Source organism: Pleurodeles waltl, chromosome 11 (genome assembly GCF_031143425.1).
Source record: "Pleurodeles waltl isolate 20211129_DDA chromosome 11, aPleWal1.hap1.20221129, whole genome shotgun sequence".
In the NCBI taxonomy this organism is placed as follows: Eukaryota; Metazoa; Chordata; class Amphibia; order Caudata; family Salamandridae; genus Pleurodeles; species Pleurodeles waltl.
In genome coordinates, this window is record NC_090450.1 from 639551661 (window position 1) to 639571549 (window position 19889).

Below are 19889 nucleotides of genomic sequence, written 5' to 3' on the forward strand. Positions count from 1 at the left end.
TAATGTAGGATGTTTATGGCTTTAGTAGGAGGCACAAGAAAGAACTATTCAAGAGAATTTTTCTGCCTTACTGTTCTTCTGGCATTTTTGGCACCCAACATAGCAGAGCTGTCAGTAGCTTGAGGATGACTTTTCAAATACTTCTTTGTTTTCCATTGCAGACTGGAGTTCTACGTGGCTTGTGAAGATGTCATAAGTAGTGGGATTGTATATTTGTATGTTATGTGAATGCATCAATGAGTTGTTGGCCAATTTTCTTACATTTGATTGGTGAATCAGGGGTTTGTACCAAATCACTTGCACATCTACTTGTATGGTGTCATGGAAGACCTCTTCCTCTTCAGAGTACTCAATGGGATGGTTCTAGTTATGTTAAGGAAGTGTGCCAGTTTTCCGTGGTTAGGCTGTTTTGTACAGTTCCTGCTATCTCACTGCAGTCCTGTATATTGTTCTAATATGTTTCCAGTAAATGTGATAGTTTAGCTTCATGTTGGGCATTTCAGATTTGCTACTTACGCTTTCTCGTTATTCTGCCTGAATGTGCTAAGTGACTGACATCTTGGCTAAGTGCAGAGTTTAAATCTGTTTTATAGGCTGAACTCCTAAGGTGTTCATTTTTCATAATGTTGATCTTTAGTCTAAGGGTCAGTAGCCATCCACTTTCAATAACATCGGTTTTAGGCTCTGTGCTATTGTGTATTTCCCATTGTAGGTGTAAAGAAAAAGGTGCAAAATCGGCAATTGCATTGCAAAATCGGCAATTGCATTGTAATCCAGGCAGCAATCATTTTTAGGTTGAGTGTGCAAGTGCTTTGACCTATTGTATGTATTGTGGGCTTTTAATCATGCCCACCTCACGCCCATCACTTTCATTCGTTCATGTGCTTGCCTTTCAAAAATCACTTGATGTCATTGGTAAATGCTTTACGTTTGTCCCGCTTTGGGCGGTTTCGTTACCGTCTTGGACACCGACCCTGTTATAGGGATAATAGACAATTGCTGATACACTTCAGCATAGGCAAACTACTTTTTTCTTTTGTCTGTGCTTCGTGGCTGCCAATGCGCTCAGAGCACAAACTCTATCTGCTCAAATGTGTTTATAAAATATGCACTCTGATCTGCTTAGTACATGTTCTTTGCAGCGGGCATATTAACCCTGTGTGCCACCTTATGATGACTCCAAGCTTCCAATAGAAAAAAGTACATTCAACACATAAATCGCCAGAGGTATTTTGACATTTTTACATTACATGCAGTTTGTGATTTTTCCATAGCGCATGTTCTTTGCAGCAGGCACATTAACCCTGTGTGCTACCTTATGATGACTCCAAGCTTCCACTAGACAAAAGTACGTTCTCTTGGCTGCCATGGTGCTCACATCGTGAACTCGATCAGCTTTATCGTTTTTAGATTTCCTTAGTACACTTTCTTTGCAGCAGGCATGTTAAGCTTATGTGCTACTTTATCATGGCTCCAAGATTCCACTAGAGAAAAGTATGTTCTCTCTCTACAGAGAGCATAAATCACCAGTTATTTTGACATTTTTACATTATATGCACTTTAAGATTTGCCTAGTGAACGTTCTTTGCAGCAGGCACATTAACCCTCTGCGTTACCTTATGAGTCCAAGCTTCTAGACAAAAGCATGTTCTCTCTCCAAAAAACATTACTCATCAGAGTTATTTAGAACGTGATACAAGCTGCGAATACAAAGCAGAAACCTGACTATATGAACTACACATTTTTGAGTCTATGAAACTTGAACTGTGTGTACGTGTATTCATAAAATTAACCTTGAGGAGAGCTTACAGTTGATTATGCTATACAATGGTCAATATTTTATAAATAATATTTAAGTTAAAAACTGACTGAGGATCATTAATATTAGATGAGGTAGCTCTCCTTAAGCGTGTGAAGAATCGTGGGCATTTTGTTCGACTCCCCAGAGTGCGGTAAAGGGACAATGATCCAGTAAGCATGCATTCTTGTAGTACAATTACTTATTCATTGCCCAGTGGGCAATGTCTCCTGTACCAACTGCCAAGTAAATATGTTTTGCACCTTGGAGTAGTATGTGCTTTAATGGCCTTTTAAAAAAATATATTCTAGTAGGCCTACTAGCCTTTTAGTTGTATGCAAGGCCACTGGAATTATGTGGCTGAAAGGATTGAAATATGCAGCAGGGGTGACCAATTAATGTGGCAAAAAAGTCCAGTTATGTATTTACAATGCTGCAACTCAAGTAAATGCAAGGCCTGTTGTATTGCAAATGCTTGTTAAAATGAGGGGGTTTTGGTAGTGTTGCGTGGGTGTTTTTACCTTTATCCTGTTTATTCAATTTCATATCAATTGCATATTTGGGGTGTTATTGACTAACTTTTGTTAGTCATTGTTATTCACTATGCGGCAGTGACAACACACACTTTGGTGTCTGCTTTCCAAGAGTCCTGATATCTCATGTTTGATCCTTTACTAACCCTGAGTTTGTTATAGGATTTCACTTCAATGCATCTGACTTTACTGATAAAGCATATGGTCTCATAATAACATTTCTTTATTTCAGAGCGATCGTCTTTTGATCAAGGGCGGCAAAATCGTCAATGATGACCAGAGTTTCTTGGCTGACATTTACATGGAGGATGGCTTGATAAAGTAAGTTACCTTTATGTCCTATGCTAATTAGTAAGGTGTAGCGGTCTCTGCTGGTCATGAGTGGAGGTCAACAGTGTGCCATTGATGTTTTCACATATCAAAATATCCGAGTTGTAAAATTAGCCTTTCGATTAAGGAATGTTTTTTTTCCTTTAGGCTGCCAGACACCACTAATTATGAGATCTTGTGTCCATTTAGGTTTAGTCGATTTAGCAGATGGCATTTTAAGTCTGCCCTGCAATGTTTTATCAACTGTGCTACAAAGAGAATGCTTCTGTGCAGCCTGCGTTTTACCCGACAATGAACGTTCAAGAACAATTCTCCCTCTGGTGTTCGCTGTCATTTTAATAACTCAGCAGCAAATTACAAATGTTTAGCATTGCAGACACAGGTAAGTAGGTAGGTTTTCTTCCTTTAGGGACTCATTTCCTTGTAATATATGTATGGAAAAAAGACCAGCAGAACGTCTTAAATTACTGTTTGTTTGGGATTACAGAAGTGTGGAAGGCGAATGGCCGACGTTGGCAAAGGGTTGGGCCTCTTTCAGTGTCTTGAAATGAGGTTAGATGCAGTACTGATCAATCTGCATTCACTCATCGTCCATGCCACCAGGCTTTTTAGTTGCAATAGCTCTAACTCAGTTGGATTTAATTTTACATCGCATAGGGGGACATTACCATATGTGAAGTAAACCATAATTGTAATACTCAACTCCTCCCAAAGCAATCCACCCACCTCCACAGCCTTGGAGTAGCATCCCACATCACCTGCACCCACATAACACCACTAGTGCCCCCATCAGGTGACTTGGATCTATCCTTGGTTCCTGCTTTCTCTTGAGCTAAATAAGTTGGTTCTCATGCCCACTGTTAATATGTGCATCCCACAGTTCTTTTCTTTCTAAAATGTTCTGTACCCATATTCTCTTGAGGCAATTGGGTTCATTACGTTCTGTAGCTTGGTAAAAGACCAGTTTTGAAATTTCTGATTTTAAAAGCTTTGCTCCTTCCCTAGACCTCTTCATGCAACTTTTCCAACCCAGAATCCACGATATCTTCTGCCACCAGGCTTCCTCGGAAGGCAAGACATTTTAACCCACCCTCCCCTCAAGTGAGCCATGATCACTTATTTTTCTGTTAGTAGCATTCCATATTAGAACCTCTCCATACACAGGGCCATAAAATGAGGGAAGTGTGCCCTTCCCTCCACAACCCCACCAGCATTCACTCGGTCTGTCGATGATATAGAGGATTTTGTGGAGTGTTCCCCAACTGCATTTGTCAGAAAGTTTTAGCTCTCTGCAATATCTCAATCCTCTGATCCTCATCCAAATGTATGTCCAGCACGCTCTCCCAGGATTCCTGAAGCTATTGTTTTTTGGAAACTAATACATTATAGCTTTTAATAGTCAGCGCATTATGTCTATTAACTCCAAAATGTTCAAATCAGCATGCAGTAGTCTTTCAGCTTTGTCTGTAAAGATATTTCAAGTCTAAGATTATTATACTTTTGTGAGCGTAGTCACAGAATTTTGATTGGATTTGTGTACATCAACATTCACTTACTGAAAACTTCCTTATATGGGTTTTGCTCATTGTCAGAGAGCCCTCTGGTTTTATGCAAAGTTTTAAGAAAAAGCAACCTAATGTAGCAAAGACTTTGCCATGCACTGCTAATTACCCCACAAATTATGGCACTCGTGACATCTTTGATAACATTATTGATAATATCAATATAATATTTGCAGTAAAAGTTTTGACTAAAAAACTGTGCATGGCAGGAGCGCGAGCTATAGTTGCCTCAGGTCATGAGTTATGATTACTTGAGATAACTCTAACTATAACAGGTGAATTTCTATGGTTTGGTACATTTAAAATGTGAGCCTAGCTATAACTTCCCTGTAACCTTTGTTTTTTAAGTGAATGTATCTGTCTATAGATTTTTATATATATATATATATATATATATATATATATATATATATAATATGTAGTTCTAGTTAGAACCTAGTTTCCATAGAAAAACTGGTTTTCGACTTGCCTATATCTTTTGCACCGTTTGACCAATCTTCACAAAATGTTCTCCCAAAAGTGGCCCGGTGATTTTGTTGCGCAAAGGAAGTTTTGGGGTGATCTGTCAAAGGGGGGGGCAAGAAGAAGGGGGTTAAAAAACCATTGCGTTTCCCATGTTAATTCCCATAGGATCTGTCAACATGTCTACAGGCTGAACCAGTGGACGGAATTACACCAAATTGTGGAGAAAGTTAACTGCCGGTATGCAGATTGTGCTTTTTGTTATTTGGTGTAAATCTGTTCAGTAGTTTAGGAGATATTTAAGGGCATATATCTCTGGCCATGAAATTCGCGAATACGCATGCAAAAAGAAGTATTGCAATTGGCTGACCGCAACCTGACTAGAAAGTTGTGACTGCCATTTATTTCACAGGACACGGTCCCTGGGGATGAAATTTAAAATTAAAAGTGCCATAAGGGGATCAGGGTGAAGGTACCCTGACCACAGGGTTGTGATATAGGTGTGTTTTAGGGGCAAATTATAGGTTTAATATAATTTTACATCACAGCGTGCAATATTTACAAAAATTCATGGATTTTCACGAATTTTTGTGAATTAGTCAAGAAATATTCATGATTATGGAAAGATTTGAAAGAAAACCACAGACTCATTCATACACTAATTCATTCATTCACTCATACATGCACTCAGAGGCTCAGACGCTCACTCACACACCCACTCAGGCACTCATGCATCCACTCAGACCCACTCATAGACTAACACACCCACTGACAGAGACAGGCCCTGTGGCCAACCTGTGCTGCGCACGACCAAAGGCCATGCATGATGCAGGGTTGGGTGGTTATAAGAGCTCTGTTGCAAAGCCTGGCCTCGGGACCAACGGCTGTGCATGGAGGTGTTGGAATAACATATAGTAATCAGAATTACTTTTTTTATATAAAAAAAAAAAAGGAAAAAACGAAACCCACCGAAAAAACCCAAGATTACAGGGACTTTATGGTTAGGTTCTGAATTTACTCGTACAAAACCATAGAAATTCAGCCATTCTAATTAGTTCTTTCAAGTAACTATAATTCGTGCCCTGAGGTAACTAAAACTCGCAATGAATTAAGAGCTTTAGTGAGACGGAATTGGCACAATATTCAATCAGATCTAGTTTTAGGGTCCCTAGTTCCAAGGAATCCACAGATCACTTATCGCAGAGTACTTTTGATTAGGAACACCTTGGCGAAAGCCTGGAAGGTAAAAAGTTAAAAAATGTGCTTACCTTGAAAAAGTGTAGAGCACGCACCATAGGTAATAATACATCTGTTTATTTAACACCTTTCAGTGATACACCTCGCAAACTTTCAGAGGCCTTAAACTGCAAAAGTGAATATGTTGTATATTTTAAAATGCAGCTGCGATTTAGGATGTGTAGACAGCACAGTGCTGCAGGTTCTTAAGCGATCTGCAGCACATGCATGCAATCACTAAGGTAGACCATTCATACCCAGTTGTAGGGCACTGTGTAGAAGTTCATAAAAGCAATGTATCACAAATTAGGTATTTTGTGATGGATACAGTTCAGTACAATAGGCGGGAAAGTGATAGTTACATTATTGAGGCAACTTGAAACTAGGTATTTAATTCTAAATTCTAAGTCCCCGAATGAGCTGCATAGTGAAGAAGACTTGCACAATTTTCTGTAATGTGACTTTTCAACATAAGGAATGCATTTGAGATATACAGAGGGTTACACTACTCAGGATTTGGAGAGTTCTGGTGGACTAAACTAGGGATAAGCAGTGTCTTCATCTAGCTGTAGGTCATGAAGATACAAAATAAGCAGCTCCTCCCTTGCTGTGCCTGGAAAAAATGTGTAGGAGTATTCGGTTTATAGAATATGGCATAAAGGAGTCAGCCCACTAGAGCTTAATAGTAAGAGGCTCTTTTTTAGCACATATAAATAATGTAAATATGGAGTATTGAATATTCGCATTGAGGAGTGTTATAATGAATTTGCCATTGTAAGGTTTATTTTTGCAAAGTGTTGTGCTGATTGCATAGCAATGCCTTAATGAAGAATGCAGGCAAAGCACAATGAATTTACCCATTCAAGGTTTAATTTTTGCCAAGCAGTGTGGTGATTAACATCGATGATGAAAGAATTCTAAATGCCTTGAATATGTGTATAAAGATGATGAAAGTATTTTTTTATGATGTGAGATTGTTGCATTATTGAACAAAGATGCATTGGCACAAAGTGAAGTGTTCTGTCTCAGACCTCAAACAATCATACAAATGTTACTAGATCTGCAGGTCGAGTAGCTTGAATAATCTACTCGACCATAACTTTAATGTTCTTGACCCGTAAATGGGCCTCAAATTTTGTGATCCTAGCCAAACATTTTAGTTTACAGAGTCGTCTTTTTCTTTATTGTCGCTTATGAGCGTACCTTCTAGGCATAGACCAATCAGAGCAAAAAGACTGGTCCGGTTCTACCTTCGCATAGTAATAAAAACGAGCGCGATCGCTCTGTGTAAACCCTTTAATTCGCAAAGGAGCGCTAGGATAAACAATAGAATTAAACTAGTAGTCATGAAAAGCGCTCAAATACTGCTCAGTGAGAACGCGCTGCCTACGAAAGAAAAAGTAGTCCAGAAACCATACGGAAAACATGGAGCCTCGTATGTTTTCAATAGTTGACCAGTGCTCTCAAGGAGGGCTAAACACCGGAAAAGGCAGGACTTATGAATCCCTTTCAGTAATGAAATTAATCAAATTTTAAAAAGCAATCCCACGAAGCAACAAAAGTGATGGTCGTGGTTAAAAACCTGCAGAAAGATTACAACAGGGGCCAGAGCGCTTGCACCCTCAATCCTAAAAAGAATCTAGTTCACATTTGGGAACACATGATCCATTACTTGCCTCTTAGTTTATTAATAGCACTGCCATCAGGGCAGGAGTGTTTCTCAGTTTGTTTAAACACTCACTTTTAATACATATATTACTAAACCATGATGTGGTTGCACACTGCTATTTACAGACAGAACTTTTCCAAGAAATGTCTAAAAACCTTCCTACTAACTTGCAGCTTTATTGGTAAAACTATATAATGTACTTACAATCTGTGAAAATTGGATTTCAGACAACATTTATTCTTTGCGCATAACCAAGTAAAGTGTTCTGGTTTGTTTTCATCCTATTAAAATATTTTTTCCTTCACACAGAAGTACAAGCAATGGGCTTTCACAACTACTGAAATATATTTTGGAAATGTTTGTACAGTTGACTTCGCTATTTAAATGTTGTGTTAGAAAAAAATCTGACAAAATCCTGGAACTCTGCAGTGAGAAGGAAAATTAATTGTAAGACAAACTGACTTTTGACCTCTGTTTCTGAACACAGAGCAGATGTGATAAGAATAAGATTCAAAGGCATCTTTATTGTTGCTCCACTTTCTAGCTCAACAGAACACCTGTTTTTTTGTCAACTGGCCAGAAGGTGTGAGTAGGTCCTAAAAAATAGCTCCACCTCATAAAATAGGACTCGCCATAGCAAGTGGGCGAGTAGATTTTTTTGAGACCTGTTTCTATTTGCATAATGACGTGTTACATAAGAATAGGCAGGATGGTGATGCTGCATTCGTATGGTCAAGGCTGTTCAGTGGCGGCCAAAACGCTTTACGCTGTACATGACAAAAGAATAAAAAGTGTGTTGGAGCAAACTTTAAGTGTCTGCATCAGCCCCGTGGGAGGAGTCATTGTTGGAGGATTAAAGGTGAATTGATATAAACTAGCACATAGGTTGCCATTCCAATGAGCTGTTGTATCGTCTTCCATGTAGCAAAGCTCATGTCGGTTAGTTCATACAAGTAAATTCCTTGCATTTACTTTATTAATCTGGGTACAAGGTGATAACTGAGATATTTATATTTGGTAACAGCATAAAATGATTAGTGTCATTCTAATTATTTGCCTGCATCTACAGTTGTTTATTCCCATTTGGGCATAACCACCCCCTGTAACCCTTATTGCAGTGACTTTCGCATCATTTAGATTTGACAGTAATCGTGTTGTTGAAGTCCAGTTTTTAGACCCAGTAATTTATGCAGAAGAACCTGTTTTGTAGTTGTCTGAGAAAATGATTTTTATTGAAATAAAAAAAGTCAAGCTCGAACACCATAGCATAGTAGAAAAATATCTTGCTGTCATTTGAAATTTGTTTGTAACAATAGTAATCTTAAAGGACATTGTGTAATGGAGGCATGTACCAATATGTTATCCCAAGAATGGCTCAATCCCATGTTTTGTGAAGGAACTGTAAACCAATCAAAAAGCCAGGCCATGATTTTCACTATAGAAAATGTATTATCAAAGGTTCTGTAAAATGTTTAATACCTTGCTTCGCATGCTTTTCCAGTGAGGTGTCTTGCTTATTGTGACCTATTTGCCTTTTCTGCATTATTCAATTGTTTTTTATGATAACCAATGAATTAATGTTGTCAGATTGTGCTATAAATGTAGGTAGAGCTGCTCTACGTCTTAATAATGAACTCTAGATCCCTCAGGCGTCCCGGCTCTGACTTTTCCATATTCTGCATGTTTGACAAAATCCTTTATCCTTGTTGAAAATCTTTAATTTCCCATGTTTCCCATTAAAATATGACGGCCACCTCCAACATCTGATCGTTGTCAAACATGCATGAACACCTTAAAATGTGATTTCACAGTGTTGCCTTAGGAACAGACGGATTATTTTTTTGTAGGGGCTTTTTAAGTTTTTACCTGGTGTGACTTAACTGGTCTGTTTCTCTTATTTATTTATTTTTTAAATAGGCAAATAGGCGAGAACCTGATTGTACCGGGAGGTGTGAAGACTATTGAGGCCCATGGAAGGATGGTGATCCCAGGTGGCATTGATGTCCACACTCGCTTTCAATTGCCAGATCAAGGAATAACATCAACTGATGACTTCTTCCAGGGAACCAAGGCTGCTCTGGCTGGAGGCACCACCATGATCAGTAAGATGAAGATTATGCTTGTTACCTATGTTTCCGATCTGTGCATCCAACCTACTTATTGAGCATTTTAACTATGTAGTTTCCAATTTCATCGTCCTTTGTTTGAAATGTGGTCGTCACCTCTGTGGTGAAACAATATAGAAAATCATTGTTTTAAGAATAGCTGCCATTTAATGAAGAAGTAAGCACAGTACATGTGATCACCATTGAGAATCTCCCCTGGCTTCTGATACACACTTCTTTTTTTTTTTTTGTTTGATTTCACTTTCATGCCAGCCTGTTTATTGATTTTGTAACAACACTATTACTCTTTAATTCACTTAGTCCTCTCTACGACCACTATTATTATCAGTTTTATGCTGTATTTGCATGTGATCAGATAAATGATTTATGTCAACTACTGGGTCCTCCCTTCCTTACCTAGCATTGGATCTACAGATAGCTAAATCTGTTCATTATTCTTGTATTGTGGAAGCTCCATTCATACACCTATACAGTCTCTCAGGCACCTGGCCAAAATAAGTGCACGATTCATATCCCGAACATCTGTGGAAATATGCTTGCTCTGAGCCTATGCCCATAATTTTAATTATGATTTTTACTCAATCAATTCAGTGCCCCCAGTCATCTAATGACAGAGTCTTAACATTCCACAGTTTGTGCCATTTTAGTGTGGTTTGGCAAACACGTTAGTAGTTTTTGCCTGGTGCCAGGGGGCATGTAAGCAAGTAAAGTCTTGTACGTTTCCACATTTATGATTAACACTAAAGGCAACTGCCCAATTGGTGACTTTTGGCTGAGAAATTGCTGAAACATTTTTCATATTTTGACAATTATCATACAGGAAAGGACTACCATATGTGTTTAAGTTAATAAATGTAAATCTTAATGATTAACTTGAGTACAATGATCTAAAGCAATTCTTGGTCTACAGAGATGGCACTGTCACCAGCTGCATTCAGTTTAGGCTGGTTGTGGTTCAGTATTGTAACAACCACTGTGGTAACATAAAGGCGTGCCGAAAAAAAATCCCTTCTCAACTATTTGAATACAGCCTTAACCTCTACAATGACCATAGCTGCCTACAGTTCTGTCTTCATGGATTTAGCATTTGGTCCGAAAAGTTGGTGAAGCCGCCTTTTATTTGCCTGCCCTGGAGCAGTAGGTTAATATAACCAGCTTACGTCGGGATAAAACGTTAATAAAAAAATTAAAAAAACAATACAAAAATACCTGGTACGGTGGAGCACTTCATGGATTTTTGTTGTGTGTTGCCAAGAGCTCTCAAATCTTGCTTGGATCGCCAATGATTTTACTTTCTGTGGAATGCCAATGCTCTAAATCCATCATCAGTACATTGGGGACTTTGATGACTGTGAACGTGAGATAAGATATTGTTAGTAAATGGGAATTAGTGGGTTTCTCCCTTTCACAGGAATAATGACCACTGAAGATTCGAGATCTGGCCACCTCTGTGGATATTGCCAGTTTCTACCTTTATTTTCCTTCCATTGGCACTCTTCACATTGCAAAAATGTCCTGCTCTGGCGCTCCACATGTGTTTGGTTGAACTTCTGAAATAATTTTAACATAACCTTATTGTGTTTTTCAAAGTTGCTTGATTTGACAATTCCTACGCTGGTACCACCACCAGCAGCAGGTAAAAGACAAGTGAGTGAAATCCTGATCACTTTCGCAGTTTTCACTATGTGAGCAGCCTGCCCTATCTGTTATGTAACTGGCAATGGCCATGTTTGTGGCACATTTCTCGTGTGACAAACTTTTTTTTCCTTTGATCTCTTTTTATCAGATCACTTCCAAACATTTGCTGTCCTCCAGGCACATCCCCGATGCATTGTTCTTTTGTTTGGGGGAATTTCTGTCCTCAGAATTGTTTACATGTCGGTCTGATTTCGACAATGTTCTTTCAAAACTGTACTTATGATACTACAATGCACATTTCTAACACAAAATGGAGGATGACCAAGGGTCGCGGTCATCACGTTAAGTGATTGCCTCAGTGCTGTTAGTCACTGACTGTTAGAAAAACTCGAAGTGATGTGCTTTAGGGGCAAGTGGTAACAGAATTCAGAATTTTTGTTTTTGAGTGTTCTCCAGTGTTCCTTACTTAATTTTTTCCTCTTTGTGCGGCTATGAAAGTACTCAGTCCAATGTAGCTAAGCTTGCGTTCACTGCAGACATTCAATGAATTACTATGCAAGTGTGCAAGCTACAAAAATTAATGATTTAAATGGCAGAATGAGGGAGATAATCCTTCATTCCTCCTCAACCTCTTTACACATTTCACAATTTGTGCTTCCTGTTTCTTCTTTTTCACAGTTCTGCTTCCACCCTGTATACACTCAGCTCAGTAGTGTAGCTTGGTCAGTAAGATTTGGGGGCGGGAGTGCTTCAGAATTCCATAAATATGACAAATAGAGCCCGTTATAGTGGCTATGGGGCAGTGGAAAGGGAGACAAATGTGCATTGGCAGGTGTAGTGAGAGAAAACACAATATTTTGTTACATAACCAACGTTTTTGTAGATTTTCAAAGAATAAAGAGAGAGAGTGTGCATGCGTTTTGTCTGTGTTCATGTAAAAATTCCTGGTGAAATCCAATAGTCCCCTCAACCTATCTGACTGAAAGCACCTGTACCCAACTATTTCCCAGAAAATGCATTCATTGGGGGTGTGTAATACCCCAAACCCTCCCCTGAAGCTAAGCCCTTCACTTGACTCCCTCTCCTTTACACATTTTTCACTGCTCTGCTGTCCCGACTTTGCTCTGCTTTTCTTTCCATCTTTTTACACATCTGTCACAATCCTGATTCTGTCTGCCCCCTCCTTTTCACTTGTCTGCTATTGGTTCCATTCTTTGTTAGACATCTTCGACTATCCTACACATTGCACATTATCCGCTTCTCTCCTATTTCTCCTATCTACATCCTTTCCCTCAACTTTTATGCATCTCTTACTAGTCTCCTGCTCTTCTGTTCTTTCAGCTATCCTTTCCACACTGCCCCCCCCCCCACCAACACACTACATCACCTCAAAGCAATTTTAGGTATGGATAACATTGTGTCCAAAGGGATCAAGCTTGGTACTATTCAGATTCTATCCTCATTCTGGGCTTGGCTTCTTAGCTGCGAGAGAGCAGCAATAATAACATGTACAAGGCTTTCAAAGTAGGCAGCACAAAGACAGTAATGACAAAGATCTATAATTATTACTCTGGATAACTGTGTGCACCAGTGTTTCTTTCAGTCGAACTGTGTGACGTTGGCCTGTTGCCTCTTCACAGACAGAAAGACACAGTTTGAGTTCTTAAATCACTCAGTAACAGCCTCTTGCTTTGTCCTTGGTAAAGAAACAAGCATTTGCAATGCAACGGGTCTCGCATTTGCTCGAGTTAGAGCTATTAGCGTTGTAAACTCCTAGCCTGACTTTTCTTGCCACACAAACTGAAAGAAAAAAAAACTAGCACTATGTAAAACGAAGCGCGATCGCGCTGAAATTGAAAACCAAAAAAACGATCACGCTATATAAAACCCAGCATGATCGCGATATGTGGAAAATAAAAAGCTAAAGTAGTGCAGAAACCATGCTGAAAACATGGAGCCTCATATGTTTTCATTAGTTGGCTGGTGCGCGTGGGGAGGGCTAAAGACCAGAAAAGGCATGACGTATACATGACTTTCACTAATAAAATCAAGCGGATTTTAAAAGGCAAGCCCACGAACCAATGAAAGTGACAGGCGTGACATGGGTGTGGTTAAAACCCAAAGAGAGATTACAACAGGGACGGATAGCTTGTGCGCTCGACCCTAAAAAACCCAGTTGCAATCATTGACAAACATGAGCCTGCTCAAAACTATATGTAACTTTGTGAAGGAATCCCTTTTCCTTTCTACCATTTTACAGTGGTTCCAGCTGTGCTCCAGATAGAGACAAGAGTTCACTAGTCCTAGCTTTTACTGCAACTACTGCTTTGCTACTACTTTACTGGGCACTACCAGTAACTGTATTCTGAAAGAGAAAAGGCTATGCTCGCTTACGAGTGCGCAGCATACAAAGAACTGTTTCTGACCTCCAGTGTTGCTTCCGGTGCTCAGAGTACCCTGCTTTTAAGTGACCTGCTTCTATTAGGCCGAACATAGCAGCGCACAAGTGCTGCTTTTCCACTGTGTTGGTATGTATCTGGACTTTTAACCACGCCTACCACCATCACTCGTTCACTGACTTTCCTTTAAAAAATCCTTTGTTTTCATTGGTAACTGCTTTACGTTTGTCCCTCCTTGTAGAGCGGTTTTGTTACAGCCTTGGCCATCGACCCTGTTACATGGATAATTGCACTTTTGTCTAACTTTGACTGCAATCAGACTTTTTCCTTTTGTCTCTCTCTTTGCGCTCACGGCAGTGCTATGAATCGGCTTGCTTATGTCAACTGTTTTATTTTTTATTTTCAGTTTGTGTGGCAAGAAAAGTCCAGTTAGGAATTTACAACGCTAATAGCTCTAACGCGAGCAATTGCGAGACCCTTTGCATTGCAAATGCTTGTTTTATTAATTAAGTTGTTGCAAAACCTGTTTTGGAGGCTTTGTGATATGCAGAGACTTTTATATACTTTTTGGTGATCTATAAGATATAGGCAGAACATAAATGTATATGAGTTGTTATATATGGATTACTACATTTATTTTCATGCAGATATATGTCGCTATATTGATGTAATTATTGGTTTTAAAATTGAATATTTGTTGTTTTGTTTGTTTGAAATTTAGTCACAGTGTGTTTGTCCTTTATATATTTTGTTATATGTTGTCTGTGTACGTCCATGTTGTGTTATTTACATATATGATTTTTGATTATATTTGTTCTGTTTAGTTTAGGATTAGGTTGTTAGGACTGGCTTTATTTGATATAGTATTAAAGGCAGTTGTTCTAAGTTTGAGTTGTATTCTATTAAATATTTTTTGGTTTTGTTATTTAGATAGGAGAGTAATTTTCATTACTGTTTTGCAGCTTCACGATAACTGCATTTTAATCAAACACCTAAAATAACTGGTACCGAGTTCCAACTGAGACATACATGTTTTAAGCTATTCAAAAGGCAAAACTGATATGTTTTTTGAAGAAACAGTGACATTCGGGTGGGGATGGCGGAATGTGGTCAGGGTGGTTCTTTGTGGGGAGGCGCCACATAGTTGCGACCACATTGCTGAGTGTTTAAATAAGTTTTAAAAGAATCCTGATGGCTCGGTGCTTTTTACGAAACATGTTTGCAATTCCAATGAAATTATACAGCCGTTTAACCTGGCCTTCAGTTCGCTGCATTTAAGTGCAGAATACTAAAGCAGTTTGGAAAGCGAGTTCAATGATCTGTATTAATTATTAATCTAGTGTAAAGAGAACAGTTTCCTCTTTCTGCCCCTACTTCAAATTAAAAGTGGAGACATTCTATACAAATTATGGGCCCTAAGCAGGATATCTTTTGATGGCATGGCATATGCTGTTCCAGGTAGCCCCGGATGTATTGCATACAGCTGAATTAAAGTACACAAGCTTTGGACTGATCGTATTGCAAGACAGCCAATTTGTGCAATCTTCTGTTTCAGGCTTGGAGCATAATCTGATTGCACTGCATCCCTCCCTCTGCATAGGATTTACTCTTCACTATCTTCTTCCCCCTGGCAACTTGCCATACACAATGGGTTGCCTTTCCAAATATGGCACAGTCCTTCTGTGGCCTATATCATTTGTCCTTTCTCTGTTTCAGATCCACACTGCTAATATCCTCTGGGGTCAACATTTAATGTCTCCCATTCACTGGCCACGTGCTGGATGTTTTGCTAGTCATGTTCTGACCGTCTAGTTACTTTCTGTATGGTAATTGTTGTTCAGACCACATATGCAGTGATACTTTTTTTTCTTAGTGCAATATTGTGGCACTATCGTGCATCCTGGTTATTTAGTATTTCTTATCTGGTGTTCCCTGCGTTGGCAAATGTATTTTGAATCTTAGCAATATAGAGTTCCGTGCATTTTAAGAAAAAAAACTTTTGTATAACTGACGTACCAGGCAGATGTTGGGACTTTATGTCCTGCCATTTTCATGATTGAGTTTGCATGGTAAATTGAGTAAGGCATTTTGTTGGCCCTCATGTGCGAGGCCTTTAGATTGAATGTGCCTGTCTCTGCCCCACTCGTAAATCTCTCTGTTTATTCATGTTTTTCCTGGCCAGATCTCTGTAACTTCTTTTTATAATTCTGCCTTTTGAATGATTTTTTATTAAATGATCGTGATTACATTATTTGTAAGTCATATCTATAATTCTACATTAACAGACGTTGAACAGCTCATTTGAAAATCACAATAACTTGCTGCATCTTTTCCTTGCTGGCCTTTTTGTGTATTGTTATTTTGGAAATGAATGACAATATTAGTTCTCTTGTGACTGGACACGTAGGTGTTTGTCTAAAGGCAACAGCTGTTGCCAATTAATTGATTCCCAATTGTTCTGTCGTTTGCCATTCCTATGCGCTAAGCAGTAAAAACTGCGAATTCAAAAGTGCATACAGGGTGGAGTGGTGCACTTATTGACATGGTGGATGTATCGTGCTCTGCAGTCAGGAAACCAGGTCTAATATTGTAGAGCACGTCATTATAATGTATAATTAAATAAAGTACCACGAAAGTTGTGTGGCCGTTGCAACTTTGGTGCCAAGCGATGTAATGCTTCACACAAAATGCTTGGCCTTATGGTGACCCTAACTGGTCACTCTAGTAATGGCGATCAGAGGTTTGTCCTGTAAAAGGGCCTTCAAGGGCTATAGCTTTTTACGTCGAGCGTGCAAGCGCTTTGACGTGTTGTAATCTAGCTTTGGGCTTTTAACCACGCCCATCACTATCACTCGTTAATGGGCTTGCCTTTCAAAAGTCCTTTGTTATTATTAGTAAATGTTTTAAGTTTGTCTCTCCTTGAGGCGGTTTTGTTACCACCTTCCCCATCGACCCTGTTACATGGATAATTGCACCTTTGCCGATACATTTGACTGCAAGCAAACTTTTTTCCTTTTTGTGTGTCTACTTTGCGCTCACGCTCATGGCGGCTGTGGCGCATTGAATTGACTTGCTTATGTAAACTGTTTTACTTTTTATTTTCAATTTATGTGGCAAGAAAAGTCCAGTGGGGAATTTACAATGCTAATAGCTCTAACTCGAGCAAACGCGAGACTCATTGCATTGCAAATGTTTGTTTTAGTTTTTTAGTGAGTTACTTACAGCCCCAGACAGGCGGTGGTCCTATTTTTTTTTTTTTTTTTTTTTTAAGCTCTGTGTATGGCTGTACACTTTGCAGTTCCTTCTGTCCAACTGTGCATCTGCTCTTTGATTGTAACATGGAACAACGAGTGTCTTCAGGCGGTATTCCCAGCTATAACAATTCCGTCAGTAAGTTATTAAGTCACCACATGATCATAAGGCATGTTAGTTTTCCATCTTTACCAAAGGGGATTCTGATCGTTTCTGGAAAATTTTGAAGCAAGGGCATAGTTACAACATAATTTTTCTCAATCATTAATTGATGTACCAGAAGGTAGTTGTGGTGCACACATTGGTCTCCAAAAGAGTCCTGTTAAAAACATGGCTTGGAGACTACTATGGGCGTGCCAAGTAGAGACAGATTTATGAGTTTTATTCTTCTAATATTACATTTGAGCCATCTGTAGTACTCTGTTGTGCTCTAAATAGCGCTGTGTGTGTCATCCGCAGCACCGCGTATTATTTCTTTCATTAACAGTCTCCCGCCCCCGCTCCCTGAGGTCTTCGGCTCGGAGTGGTTTCCAGCTGGATGCTTTGCTCCAGTTGTGAAGAGATTAGAATTGCAGTGTGTGTACTGATGGGCCAGCAGCTTTTGCTGTGCATGCTGTACGAGGATGACCTACATTTTCCTCATAGCAGAAAAGCTGGGATTTGTAAACCTTTCAGCAGGATGCCTGATGTTGGTTTGTGTTCACTACGGTATATAATTCTGGTGATGCTAAGTACTCAGGTTAACTGTAAAAAGCCTCTTTTCTACGGATCACTTGACTGTATGACCTTACTGCGGTGTTGTCGCAGTGATGTCTTTCGCTTTCAGTTTTCTTTTCCACCTTTTGGCACTTTGGGGTTAGTTTCAAGCATGCTTGTCTAGGTGATGTAAGATTCTTCATCTCAGAAACCCTGTGTGTATGCTTCTCCAGAAATGGTATGATTTATTGCTCCCTTTGAAGCCTTATAAAAGGATAAACGTGGGCTTTGCAAGCCAATCACATACATACATCTGTGCCCTATTCCTTCATCCAAAGGGTCAAGCCTGCTCCCTGCAGAGGTCCATTACAGGGTCACTGCACTCTGAAACAAAAATTCAGGGTACTTAGTAATCAGTGCTCAAGGTACTCAGTATGTTTCAGAATGTGGAGTCCACTTTAGCATCCCTTACCCAGGGGCAATCAGTCCAAGGTTTATCTAAAAAAAAGGGTGTGTTGGCTGAGACTAGGTACATTAATAGGGATTCTACTAAGGCTATCACTTGCTTGTACATGGTCCTGCGATGACATTCCACGGGGATGACTGAGTAGCTTCGTGACTGGTGGGCGACTGCGCTGGCTACAGATATACTGAACAGGATGTCAGTGCTGTCTTCATTTGGTTTGACAGGTGTCCAGAATGCTAGGTTCCAATTTATACAGTTTAACCACACCACACATATTTAACACGACACAGGATTGGGATGGTGTACCCAGGGGGGAGTAGTCGGTGCCCCAGGTATAGCACGTCTAAGGCGGATTTTATACATGTGGTCTGGTCCAGTGCGGTGATATCACCCTTCTGGACGCAAGTGACACAGAGCGTGACGGAAGTGACATGTTGCCTGCTCCCACCGGACACTATATGATGCTTATTAGACATGGGGCGGATCACTAAGAAAATGAAGGGCCTGTTGAGGTTTCAGAACCTGGCCCTGATCCTTGTGAAAAGGTGTATAGCTGGCGAGCTGGATTGTGTAAGTGGGCAGTAGCTGACTTTACAGCATAAACAGTTCAAATAAATGTAAAACACAGAATGAAGAACAGTACCAGTGTAGTTCACAATTTGATGCAGTGATCCAGAAATCTCAGATTAAAAATGTGAATGCTGGTCAGCAGTGAAAGCAGTTTATTAAAGCAGCATATGTTACTGAAATCAACGCCATGGTTAAATAAATACACTTTTATAATTTTGGCAATTAATTGCTTAATATTCATAAAATTTCAATCATCCCAAAGCTTAGAATACTCCTTCAGTGAAAAGACAAATGCCACTTGCGAACATCTTAAAACCACACAAAACACAGCTAACCACAATAACTATTAGAGTGCCAATGTTCCCTGTAATGAAAGTTTTGGTGTGTTGACTTTGGAGACAGCAAGTTCACAGAATCAGGCTAGCTTGCAAGCTGGACGGGTACTGAACGGGCATGCTGTAAGGAGAGTGGCAAAGAAATTGATGAGAAAACAAAGTAGGCATAAAGAAGGAAGCAGCAGGGCAGGCAAACATAGCCTCACTAGGTTTATAGACTACGAAATAGCAAAGAAGAAGAGGGCAGGAGGCCACCTTAACACTCTGCATGCTCTGCAGCAAAAAGGGACCACGTAGGTCCGGAAGGAGACTTGTACTGTATATTTTGTACGCAAAGTTGGACAGTTAGCTGAAGACAGAATGGCCATTGAGTGAGCTAAAGACAGACTGGCCATTGAGCGGCAGGGATTTTTTTCAGTGCTTTGAGAGGCGTTTACTAAATTTAGGAGCATCTGTAAGTGCAAGGGCTGTGATGACCGCTCTAGGGGCTTCTGTGACTGGAAGCTAAAAGTATCTTTTGCTCTCCATTTGTGGCTAGGGAAGGGAAAAGTGGGGAAGGGGTTGTCCTCTCTGGTTAGCGGTCACTTTCTGTCTTGCAACATACTTGTCACAGTCAAGTAGATATTTATGATTAATTATGAGTGACTCTAAAAAAAAAAACTGTTACACTTTTGTGAAACTATTTTATTTCACTCGTACTAATGCTCATGATGGGTCTCAGCAGAGAAATGGCTATTAATAATGTTTGTGAATGTGTGTGGGTGGGGGTGTGGCTAACGTCCGACCGGAATGGACTCCCAGGTCCAGAGCTCCGGGA

General features: G+C 39.7%; 1 protein-coding gene across 3 annotated transcripts in view; it reads left to right on the forward strand.

Annotated features, from left to right (window-relative positions):
• Nucleotides 1–19889, forward strand: part of DPYSL2 (dihydropyrimidinase like 2) — a 377715-nt gene that overhangs the window by 214226 nt on the left and 143600 nt on the right. For all 3 annotated transcript variants that reach the window (XM_069214158.1, XM_069214159.1, XM_069214161.1), the window contains 2 exons: nucleotides 2564–2652; nucleotides 9508–9692. In XM_069214158.1, coding sequence (XP_069070259.1) covers nucleotides 2564–2652; nucleotides 9508–9692 — 274 coding nt within the window. The remainder of the gene's footprint in view (nucleotides 1–2563; nucleotides 2653–9507; nucleotides 9693–19889) is intronic.